At 48.8% G+C, this 12,370-nt stretch overlaps 1 protein-coding gene across 6 annotated transcripts in view; it reads right to left on the bottom strand.

Moving 5' to 3' along the window:
• Positions 1 to 12,370, bottom strand: part of agap1 (ArfGAP with GTPase domain, ankyrin repeat and PH domain 1) — a 100,154-nt gene that overhangs the window by 29,094 nt on the left and 58,690 nt on the right. For all 6 annotated transcript variants that reach the window (XM_069720331.1, XM_069720332.1, XM_069720327.1 and 3 more), the window contains 3 exons: positions 8,715 to 8,819; positions 4,010 to 4,178; positions 2,106 to 2,270 (listed from right to left, as the gene is read on the bottom strand). In XM_069720331.1, coding sequence (XP_069576432.1) covers positions 2,106 to 2,270; positions 4,010 to 4,178; positions 8,715 to 8,819 — 439 coding nt within the window. The remainder of the gene's footprint in view (positions 1 to 2,105; positions 2,271 to 4,009; positions 4,179 to 8,714; positions 8,820 to 12,370) is intronic.

Raw genomic sequence — 12,370 nt, 5'->3', positions numbered from 1 at the left:
CACACACACACACACACACACACACACACACACACACACACACACACACACACACACACACACACACACACACACACACACACACAGGGCGGCCCGGTCGGCAGACAGCCCCAAGGACGGCCATAACTTATTTTACAATCGTTTAGTCTCAGCTCAAGTGGAAAATGTGACAACTTATCTCTGCTGACAAGATGCCGTCCCCGAGCGCACAATTAACCGCCCGGGATTAACGGCCCTCCATCTGCAGGCCGCGCTCCATCCACGTCATCCCCCCTCCCCCACCTCCACCCTCCATCTCCTCCATCTCCACCCTCCACCTCCACTCTGATTGTCTCCCTCGTCAACACCACCACAGAAGAAGAAGGACACCGATGCACCTGGAAGCCGGCTGGACAACCGCCGTTAAAAAAGCAGAAGAAGAACAAAAGGATTGTTTCACCTTTTCTTTTTAAAATCTGTTTTATTGTTTATCTGTTGGAGATTTTTGGTACTTTTATGATTTTATTTTTGTTTAAACTGAATTATTTTAACGTGAAGCACTTTGTGGGAATTTTATAAAGTGTTTTGAACAAAGTTGTATTATTAATATTACCAGGTCATCTGCAGGTGATGATGATGATGATGATGATGATGTCAATGGTTTTGGACACAGTTCTAGACTGGATCTGGACTTGGTTTCATACAGGTTCTGGACTTGGTTTCATACTGGTTCTGGACTGGTTCTGGACTTGGTTTCATACTGGTTCTGGACTTGGTTTTATACAGGATCTGGACTTGGTTTCATACTGGTTCTGGACTTGGTTTCATATTGGTTCTGGACTGGTTCTGGACTTGTGCCACCTGTTCCTATCTTTAAACATCAGCTCGTTCACCTTGTATATAATTTTTTAGATATATACTGTACTGTATATACTGTGCATTTTATATTTTTACTGCTATTTTATTGCTTTTCTATTATTCTATTATTATCTTATTATCTTATTGCTTCTGTATGCTGCTGTAGTGAAAAAATGTCCCCTCGGGGATTAATAAAGTAACTACCTAACCTAACCTGACCTAACCTAACCTAATCTAACCTAACCTAACCTGACCAAACCTGACCTGACCTAACCTACCTAACCTACCTAACCTACCTAACCTGACCTAACCTGACCTAATCTAACCTAACCTGACCAAACCTGACCTGACCTAACCTACCTAACCTACCTAACCTGACCTACCTAACCTGACCTAACTTACCTAACCTGACCTACCTAACCTGACCTAACCTACCTAACCTGACCTAACCTAACCTACCTGACCTACCTAACCTGACCTAACCTAACCTGACCTAACCTGACCTACCTAACCTGACCTACCTAACCTGACCTACCTAACCTGACCTAACCTAACCTACCTAACCTACCTAACCTAACCTAACCTACCTGACCTACCTAACCTACCTAACCTTAAGACCTGGAGGAAGGATTCCTGACTGAATCATCAGTTCTAACAACAATTACAATTACTTAACTTTACATAAATGAATTTACACACAGATCCTTGTGTCCTCAAAACTACACAAAGACCAACACGTGTGTGTGTGTGTGTGTGTGTGTGTGTGTGTGTGTGTGTGTGTGTGTGTGTGTGTGTGTGTGTGTGTGTGCGTGTGTGGCCGCTGGGAGTCCATTAAGTGTTTCACAGCTTTAAACGTTATATGAGGAAGGCTGGGGGGCGCAGGACTGGCGGCAGAGCTGTCAGTCAAGCTTATCGTCGGCAACACACACACACACACACACACACACACACACACACACACACACACACACACACACACACACACACACACACACACAGAATGACAGCTGTCAGTCTCAGCATCTCACTATGTGACACACGCGCGCGCGCGCACACACACACACACACACACACACACACACACACACACACACACACACACACACACACACACACACACACACACACACACACACACACACACACAGAGTTAGGGCAGCATTAGCGGTCTGGCAGGAGGATCAATGGGAAACAAATGATAGGCCCCCTCGCAGAGCTCCACACTGGGGCCTCCTGAGCCCCAGCGTGGAGCTGCTCTGACCACTGACCCGTGCTGACTCCAGAGTTGGCGATGACGGTGGCGTCGGTCCACTGGTCGGCGCTGGACACGGAGTAGGAGCGCTGGTGCATCCCCTCCAGGCCGCGGCTGTTGAAGGACACCAGGCTGACGCCGCTCGCCATCTGAGACACCGACGAGCTGCTGGTCACCTGACCTGAGAGAGAGAGAGACAGGAAGTCAACACCTCAGTTTCAAACTTTATTTAAATCACTGGAATCAAAAATATGACGGGTCACCGACGTAGGTCCGATAAATCAGCGCTGGACCTGATTTCAGAATTTATGTCACACTGGGTTTGGACCAATTTTATATGAGTTTAAGACTTAAACTGGTTCTGGACTGATGTTGGAGTGGTATTAAAATGGTTTTAGACTTGATTTGGACCTGGCTCTGGAATAGATTTAGACCTGGTTGTGGACTAGATTTGGAACTGGTTCTGGACTAGATTTGGACCCGTTTGTGGACGAGATTTGGACCTGGTTCTGGACTAGATTTGGTTCTGACCGTGTGTCGATTGATTTCCGTCTGTAAACATGCATCTTTTGAGTGCAGTGATGGAACATGGCTTCCTGTCGGGTCGGGTCGTCCTCGGTCTCTCAGAACTCGGACTCCTTTCTGAACCCAGAACGTCTCGTGTTCTGATTCTGATCATTCGGACCCGACCCGACATGCTGTCGGTGTTTCTGTGCTGGATTTGAGGAGCGCTGGTCGTATAAAACCCAGAATCACAGGGGAACCATAAAAGGCAGCGGCCCGGTCCGAGCTGGCTGCTTAAATCAAACGGTGGGTTTCTGCTCGGTCCAGCACCCCCCTCCCCCTCCCCCCCAGCTCTCTCATTACAGCTCATTTCTTGGAGCCGGCTGAGTGCAGCTCGGCTCTGATTGCATTAATATTCATGACGATAATTAGTACACGAGTACGGCTCGCTGAATATTCATGCTATTAGCTCGGCCTGCTGGATCCACACACGTGTGTTTGATTTTATGCGTGTGCGCTCCCCTCCTTTTGTTTTACGACGTCTTCCTCCAGGTGATGAGGAGCGCTTTGTGTGTTTCAAGGCTGAACTCCTGTTTTTTTTTATTAGCGCCGAGTCTCTTCTTCCAGTCGAGCTTTATTGATTCAGGACGGACGGACGGCGCTCGTGTTTACGACTGAAGAACAAGAGCAGCGATTAGCGGCACAATTACAACGTAACTGGACTCATGAGGGACATCAGACAGGAAGTGGTTCTGTTGGTGCTGCCTGGTCGCTTCATTTTTATATTATATAGAATAAAATATTCATTTTGTCACCTGGTCTGATGGGAGACTGTCTTTAGTTTCTTCCTGCAGGTTGAGGAAGTTAAATTTAAGACATTTGAGCACCAGATTCAATCACTTCAATCTGATCTGTTAGTGGATTGTTTGATTAATAATCGATTATTCATCCATCATCTGATGTTTAATGTTTTTAAAACGGGACACTTTGTTCCTTCTTCTGACGACGTTAACGACGTTCTGATGGTGTCAAACTACAATAACTCATCATTCAATACAACCTGGATGAACATCATCGAAAATATCACTAATTCATTCATTTATATTTATTGAATTCAGTTCACTTTTCAATCATAATATGTGATTTCAGATTATCAAAGAGAGAAACCACAAAAACATTTAATAATGAACTATTAGTGTCATATTTCCAAATATTTAAGACGCTTTAAGGTCTTTTGTTGTTTTTAGAAGCTGAAATCTAAATGTTTTAAGAGTTTATGTTTGGTTTTGTTGTAAAATCTCACTGCTGATGTTTAAATCTTTCTTGTCTGGACTTTGATCTGAACACATCTGATTTTTATAGGTGATGACATCATGACTCGGAGCTCCTCCCCTCCGAGGCTCCTCCCCTCCTCACCTGGAGTCTGTCCGAGCTGCAGGCTGCTCATGTCCTTGGTCAGCCCGTTGGTTTTGGGACTCGGCACGGCGGCGCAGGTGGAGACGGCGCGCGGCGGCCTCTTCCCCGGCACCTTCACCGTGGTCCGCAGCAGGTCGATCTCCTTCCCGTGGACGTTCTGCATGTAGTCCTGAGGGACGAGGTGCCAAACAGGAAGTTCACTCAACATGTTCCACTTCCTGTGTCAGCTGCAGGTTTAATAACGAGGGAATAAAGACCAGGAGGTGTTTCTGCATTCAGACGACATCACTTCCTGTTGACCAACTGCTTTTAAAGTAAAAACAATCGAGTATAAAGCAGCAGACAGCGAGCGGAGGATGACGTCGTGTGTGTGTGTGTGTGTGTGTGTGTGCGTGTGTGTGACCTCATGAACATGAGTGGATCATCGTGATAATAAAGCTGTTAATCCCTGAGTTCTACAATGGAGACAAAGACGCACTAATCCCTTAAAGCGGCGCTGAAGTGGACAAACACTCCGCCTCTGATTGGCTCCGCCCGCTCGCCGACTCGCCCCGAACACGAGCGGCCGCCGCCGGGCGCCTCGACGCCCCCCGACGAAGACGAGCTCCCTCTCCGGATCAGAGGTGTTAATGACTGACGAGAGGTGCTTGTTAAATCCAACCCTCCGCCCCTCTGAGGAGGGTGGAGAGCCGGCAGTGACCCGAGAGGAGCGGGGCATCGTGGGGGGTCGGCCTCCTCTTCAGTACGATGGAGACGAGGAGCGGCGAAGCTCACGCGGGGACAGATCAGAGGAGTCTTCGGGTCGTTACCGTGGAGACGACGAAGTTTCAGAGAGAGACAGGAAGTCCACATAATAACTGATAAACTAATATTTATGGTGTTAATCTGCAGCAGGCGCACACACACACACACACACACACACACACACACACACACACACACACACACACACACACACACACACACACACACACACACACACACACACACACACACACACACACACACACACACACACACACACAGGGTCTCTCGCAGCGTTTCCCGCCTCCCTCTGGCAGCTCGGCTGACAAAAGGCCAATTCAAAGCCAAGTGCTCTCGACGGCGTCTTAACAAGCCACTGGAGAGCCCTCGAGCCAGGGGCCCGCTGGGTACACACACACACACACACACACACACACACACACACACACACACACACACACACACACACACACACACACACACACACACACACACACACACACACACACACACACACACACTCCCCTCCGACAGATTGACCGAGGTAATTGAGTCTCCATTTGCATGTGCGAGCTTTCATCATCGGCCCGATCGTCCACAGCTCACAGCGGCGTCCAGGACGGATGTGTGTATCGACCAAACGCACCGACAGCAGGTGGTGACGAGTGTGTGTGTTCCTGTTGTGTTAAAGAGTGTGTGTGTTCCTGTTGTGTTAAAGTGTGTGTGTGTTCCTGTTGTGTTAAAGAGTGTGTGTGTTCCTGTTGTGTTAAAGAGTGTGTGTGTTCCTGTTGTGTTAAAGAGTGTGTGTGTTCCTGTTGTGTTCCTGTTGTGTTAAAGAGTGTGTGTGTTCCTGTTGTGTTAAAGTGTGTGTGTGTTCCTGTTGTGTTAAAATGTGTGTGTGTTCCTGTTGTGTTAAAGTGTGTGTGTGTTCCTGTTGTGTTAAAGAGTGTGTGTGTTCCTGTTGTGTTAAAGAGTGTGTGTGTTCCTGTTGTGTTCCTGTTGTGTTAAAGTGTGTGTGTGTTGTGTGTGTTCCTGTTGTGTTAAAGAGTGTGTGTGTTCCTGTTGTGTTAAAGTGTGTGTGTGTTCCTGTTGTGTTAAAATGTGTGTGTGTTCCTGTTGTGTTAAAGTGTGTGTGTGTTCCTGTTATGTTAAAGAGTGTGTGTGTTCCTGTTGTGTTAAAGAGTGTGTGTGTTCCTGTTGTGTTAAAGAGTGTGTGTGTTCCTGTTGTGTTCCTGTTGTGTTAAAGAGTGTGTGTGTTCCTGTTGTGTTAAAGAGTGTGTGTGTTCCTGTTGTGTTAAAATGTGTGTGTGTTCCTGTTGTGTTAAAATGTGTGTGTGTTCCTGTTGTGTTAAAGTGTGTGTGTGTTCCTGTTATGTTAAAGAGTGTGTGTGTTCCTGTTGTGTTAAAGAGTGTGTGTGTTCCTGTTGTGTTCCTGTTGTGTTAAAGAGTGTGTGTGTTCCTGTTGTGTTAAAGAGTGTGTGTGTTCCTGTTGTGTTAAAGAGTGTGTGTGTTCCTGTTGTGTTAAAGAGTGTGTGTGTTAAAAGGACGCATAACCGGCGTTGTGAGAGTGAAAAATGCAGCCTGAACAGAGCTGATGCTGCTGACGCCGAGGGAAACATGAATCCATAAAGAGCTCGTCCACAACGCGATCGATGGACGCCGAGACGACAGCAGATAAAAGAGGAGAAGAAGAAGCAGCTCTACGGACGTACAATAAACAGGGAGAAGAGGAGCTGAGATGGATGAAGAGACAGTGGAGGGATTTTATTTATGAGGGAGGACGACAGGTTCAGAAAACCAGTCTGAACCAAAGTACAGAACCACCTCCAAAACCAGTCTGAACTGGTTTAAAGACTGGTTAAGACCACGTCTAAAATCATTCTCCAATCAGTCTAAAAAACAGTCTAACCGATAAGACCAAAAAGACAAGTTGGAACCCAGTCTAAACCCAGTCTAAACCCAGTCTAAACCTCAGTCTAAACCCAGTCTAAACCTCAGTCTAAACCCAGTCTAAACCTCAGTCTAAACCCAGTCTAAACCTCAGTCTAAACCCAGTCTAAACCCAGTCTAAACCCAGTCTAAACCCAGTCTAAACCTCAGTCTAAACCCAGTCTAAACCCAGTCTAAACCTCAGTCTAAACCCAGTCTAAACCTCAGTCTAAAGTTCAGTCCAAAACCAGTCTGAACCTCAGTCAAAGGGTGTTTGGAGGGTGGGGGCGGGTGGGGGTGGGTGGGGGTCACGCCGGCGTGTCTTCATCCCTTCAGAAGCGTTTGTAGGCCGTGTGTGCGCGATGATTTCCGCCTGCAGCGTTCATAACAAGCTCTCTGCTCAGTCACACCGACACAAGAGACCATTAATTACTCTCTCGCCTGTTTTTGGCCCGATCTTCTTCTCTTTAGACGAGACTTTTCTTGCCAATTAGGTGGCATCTATTGCCTTCCACTTAATTAGTGGCATTAATGTGATTTCTTTGCACATAGTCGGGCAATTAGCGGCGCTGATTGAGTTTCATTCGATTAGCCTCCGCAAACACGCTAATTGACGCTCGAGCTGCAGATGCAACACGCTCAGGAAAACCTGGCTTTTTGGTGCTGCAGGGGGTTGTGTGTGTGTGTGTGTGTGTGTGTGTGTGTGTGTGTGTGTGTGTGTGTTTATGCACGAGTGTGTGCTGATGTGTTAAGTGATGAGTTTTAACACTAATTTACTGCATCAGCTGCTCTAATCGCTGACGGACGTGTGCAGTTTGGTGAAGTGTGGCTGCGTCTCCGGCAGCAGCGGCAGCTCCACAGGGAACCGAACCCTCGACCGCCGGCTGCAGGACTGCCTTGCTCAGAGCCACCGAGCACACAGGCGCTGGGACTTCAACGTACAGCCCAGGAAGTGTGGTGACATCATCAAATGTCTCATTTCTTTTTCTGATTTCACGTTTAAAGTCGATAGAAAAGCAGAAAAATCATCAGACGACTTTAGTTTGATGATCAATTAATCACTGAAGTCGTTTCTCAAAACAAATGACATTTTCTGATTTTCTTTTTGTGTTTGTCCAGAAGCAGTTTAAACCCAAGTCCAAAACCAGTCGAGATGTTTTATTACAAATGTATTTGAACAAAAAGCAGAAATATTTCCATATTTTAGTAATGAAGTTATTTGGTGACTCTGAGGGTCGAAAAAATTATATTTCTAACAGTCGGACTGAACTCCTGGAACAGAAACAACAAACGAGCATCGATAACGGTCCCCGAACTCCTTCAGTCCTTCATCTCATCATCATCTCTTCATCATCCCTTCATCTCATCATCATCTCTTCATCTCTTCATCATCATCTCTTCATCTCTTCATCTCACCAATCACATTCTAATTCACGTTTATAATTTCAGACCAAACCACAAAAATGAGCAGACATTTTCTTCCTAAAAACTTAATTACTCGAAAGATATAAATACACATCGAATCAGACTGTGTGTGTGTGTGTGTGTGTGTGTGTGTGTGTGTGTGTGTGTGTGTGTGTGTGTGTGTGTGTGTGTGTGTGTGTGGTCATAAAGCAGTGTTGGGGGCAGGATATTGTGCCAACAGGGCAGCGAGCCGGGGCAATTAGCAGAGACATTACAGCTGATATTCACATCATCAGCAGCGACGTGGGCAAACAGATGACGAGTCCTAATTAATACACAAGCCATCAACACAGAGTGTGTGTGTGTGTGTGTGTGTGTGTGTGTGTGTGTGTGTGTGTGTGTGTGTGTGTGTGTGTTTGAGGAACACAGACAGAAACACACACAGAGACAGAGGAGGGAGATGAAGAGCAGCAGCTAGATGGAGGTCAGTGCAGCCTGGCAGAGCTGCAGTCTAACAAGCAATCAGTGTGTGTGTGTGTGTGTGTGTGTGTGTGTGTGTGTGTGTGTGTGTGTGTGTGTGTGTGTGTGTGTGTGTGTGTGTGTGTGTGTGTGTGTGTGTGCGTCTTACATGCAGGCTGGGGTGGTAGGTGAGCAGCCCGTTGTCGCACAGCGTCACGTACTTCTTCTTCCACTCCTTGTTGAGGGATTTCCCGCTCCTCTTCAGCAGCATGCCCTGCAGGACGTTCAACACACACCGTCACACACGTGGTTCTGACGACATTTAACGACCGCAGAGCTGCTGAACGCTCTTCATCGTTTGATATCCTCCAAACAGCTTCATCGATATCTCCCCCCGTCACCCCCCACACAGGAACCAGGACATCTGACTTCATTCAACATTCTCAGATCTGAAGTCAAGAAAATACTCCAAAAATATTAAAAGTAGAAAAACCTCTAATACGGACTATCAACATTCTCCAATCAGTTCTTCAGGACGTCCCGAGGGCCGTTAGCTCTGTTACCCTCGGTCAGCTGTTTTTTAAGCTAAATTAGCTGTTTGCTACTATTGTTGGTTAGTTTCATCTGTCCCTCGTTGTCCTTCCCTCCCTGCTGTATTCAGTGTGTGTACTCTTCTTCTTCTTCTTCTTCCCTCTTTGTCACTTTCTTTCAGTTTCCTGTCTGTTGCTGCGTCTTTTGAAACCCATAAAACACAAACCACCTGACCTGTGGCGCCATGGCAACAAAGGTTCTCCATCACGCCCGCTCACGGCGCCTTAAAAACCTCCCTCACACGGACTTTACGCCCTTTAGGATTTCTGTTCTGAAAGATTTGGTCGTTCAGCTGCTGTCAGGTGGAGTTAGATTACGGATCTGTGAATTCATCTTCTGGACGAACACGTTTCCCTCAGACAGTGAACGCACCGCGTATTTAACAGGAATCAGAAGTGCGTCGATGTTCATGTGTCCAGAGTCTCCGAACAACACGCCTCTCTCTCCTACGCACATCAGCCGCGGCTGGCCGAGCGAGCGCCCGCCCACACTTCATTAGGAGAGAGAGGGAAGGTCGAGGGGGAGGCGTGGGGGGAGCGGAGGGGGAGGGGGGGGACTGTCCGCTGATTAGCAATTACAGCGACGCTGCCACGCGTGTCACTTCACTGGACCTCGGCAACATTAACACTCCGACAGAGGATATTAATAGAGTCCAGCCGTGAAGGCAGGGAGGGGGGAGGCACCACCGAAGAGGAGGAGGAGGAGGAGCGGGGGGGAGGTGTGATGGACAGAAGCCGGCTCTCCGCTCAGCTTTCATTAAGGCGGCGGCGGCCGGGGGTCGCCCCCTCGCCGCCAGCCACTGCACTCTCGCTGTAATCAGCGGTGACACGACGCCACGAGGAGAAGCTTCAGCGTGACGGAGACGAGGGTGGAGCGCAGGCGGCGGGCCGGAGACGAGGACGCCTCGCCACCAAGGGGAGTCCAACATGTCCTCACACAGGAAGTGACTACGGAGGACGAAATAAAAGCTCTAAATGGACTGGAAGTGTAATTTAGAGGACTTTTATTTTGGCAGGGATAAGAGACACTCTGCTGTCCTACTGTTGTTACAGACAGTGAACTCACCACCACTAATTTCAGCTCGTTTAATGAGGAAGAGAAACAAAGCCGTGTGTGTGTGTGTGTGTGTGTGTGTGTGTGTGTGTGTGTGTGTGTGTGTGTGTGTGTGTGTGTGTGTGTGTGTGTGTGTGTGTGTGTGTGTGTGTGTGTGTGTGTGTGTGTGTGTGTGTGTGTGTGTGTGTGTGTGCTTCCCCACGGTGACTTGAACACATCCTGACCAGCTTCCTGCTGCCGGCAGCTGTGCAGCTGTCAGAGCAGCTGATCGTCCGTCACTTCCTGTTAGTGAGACGAGTGTTTACGGTCGTCAATTAACGCTCTTCAACTTATCAATTCCCATCAATCAGAGACGATCAGAAATAAACACACGGTCGAGCTCTTCTTCTCCATCATGCGTTTTAATAAACTGTAATTAGGTTTAAATTAAAATTATGACCGAACAATCAGAAAACAATATTAATTGTTTCCTTCGTGTCTTCATAAAAACTAAAACGTTAGTTTGACTCTTCTGTCCGTTTGCACGCTTGTATTTCATTTTAGACGCTTTTATTTTGAAAAGCTTTTGTTTCTGTCACGTGATATAAAAACTGGACGTACGAGAAACCAGCCAGCGTTACGGGACGAGCGGAGGCCGAAGGAAACCGAGGGGGAACCAACGTTTCTGGGTGGTTTGTGGGGAGCGAGACGTCAGCGCACTCATCCGTCCTCAGGTGGATATCTTTCATTGTCCACCTCCTCGGGCCGCTGACACACACACTGTGATTGTACCGTCAGGACGGGGGAGGGGAGGAGGAGGGGGAGAGAGGGGGGGGTAATGAGTGGAGATAAATACGTTGATGAGGAAGTCTCGGTGCTCAGGAAAGGTCGTCCGCTCGGAGGGAGGCGGGATGAGGTCATTCGTTAGACGTCCCAGAACGTCCGAAGGCGTCGGGAGGTTGAAGGAGGAGAACGCGAGGAGTCCGTGTTGTGTTCAGGTGCGACCGGGAGAGGGAGACAGGTGAGATGTACGTCCCTGAACGTCCCCGGGACACGCGGAGACGCTTCCTGCCGCGGTGAGGGATGGCGGCGGCGTGCTCGGGGAAAGGTCGGCCGCCCGCTCGGGGGACGCCGAGCGATGAAGTCATTCGTTAGACGAGGCGTCGGGAAGCGCTCTCGTACCTGCGGGCGTCTGATTAAAGACGGCAGCTGTCAGGATGGAGGACGGAGACGGACCTGGACAGGAAGTGAGATCTTTTGTGCGTCTCTGAGGAGGAGAGATAAGTAATCTGCTCCCTCATCGCTCCATCACCCCCCCATTCATCCACACAATGGTCTCTCCCTGCTCGGGGCTGACAGCGGCCCGTCCAGGAGACACGGGGGACGCCGTATCTCCCTCCAGAGGGACGCCGCCCTTTGTTCTTCCAGCAGGAGGCGAAATTAGAGGTGTCACCCCCCCGGCCCCCCCGAACCCCCCGAACCCCCCGAACCCACCTCCTGTATCACGGTGGCCCGATCTGATCCGGCCTGAGCGGGTCATCCATCATCCTCAGAGTCAAAGTCCCGCCTCCGATGTCCACGGAGACAAAGACAGGAAATAAAGGACTCTGCAGGTAACAATCACGACCTTTGACCTCCCGGCTGCGGTCGGAGATACGACACATTTTAAATTGAGCAAACTTCAGACGGAGAAACGCGTCCGAGCGGTATTTGTTTCGAGGATCGTGTTTCCGTTCGTTCGGCGTCGTCTCGTCGAAACGAACGATCCGGAAGGATCGAAGACGCAAACGGCGTCGGCCTCGGCGACAAGGACGGCGAAGGGCGAGCCCGGGGGAGCAGACCAGATCAAATAAAACACCACCGAAGAAGACGGGGCCGCAGAGCAGCTGATTTATCTGCTAAGAGTTCTGGGTAATTAATTAGAAACTCAATTATCCAAACCTTACTTCAGCAGTCTCAATTCATTAGTGGATAAAGAAGCTCGGAGAGAGGCGGGAAGGAGGAAGCACGACTCCTCTTCCTCAGAGACCCTCAGGTCACCGCCGCCGTCCACCACACACACACACACACACACACACACACACACACACACACACACCCCGATACACACACACACACACACACACACACACACACACACACACACACACACACACACACACACACACACACACACACACACACACACACACACACACACAC

Source organism: Brachyistius frenatus, unplaced genomic scaffold (genome assembly GCF_029030835.1).
Source record: "Brachyistius frenatus isolate BFR_SWC_R1_liver_20210118 unplaced genomic scaffold, ASM2903083v1 Contig_238, whole genome shotgun sequence".
Taxonomy (NCBI): domain Eukaryota; kingdom Metazoa; phylum Chordata; class Actinopteri; family Embiotocidae; genus Brachyistius; species Brachyistius frenatus.
Note: the sequence above shows the minus strand (reverse complement) of the source record. Positions and strands in the feature narration are given on the sequence as shown.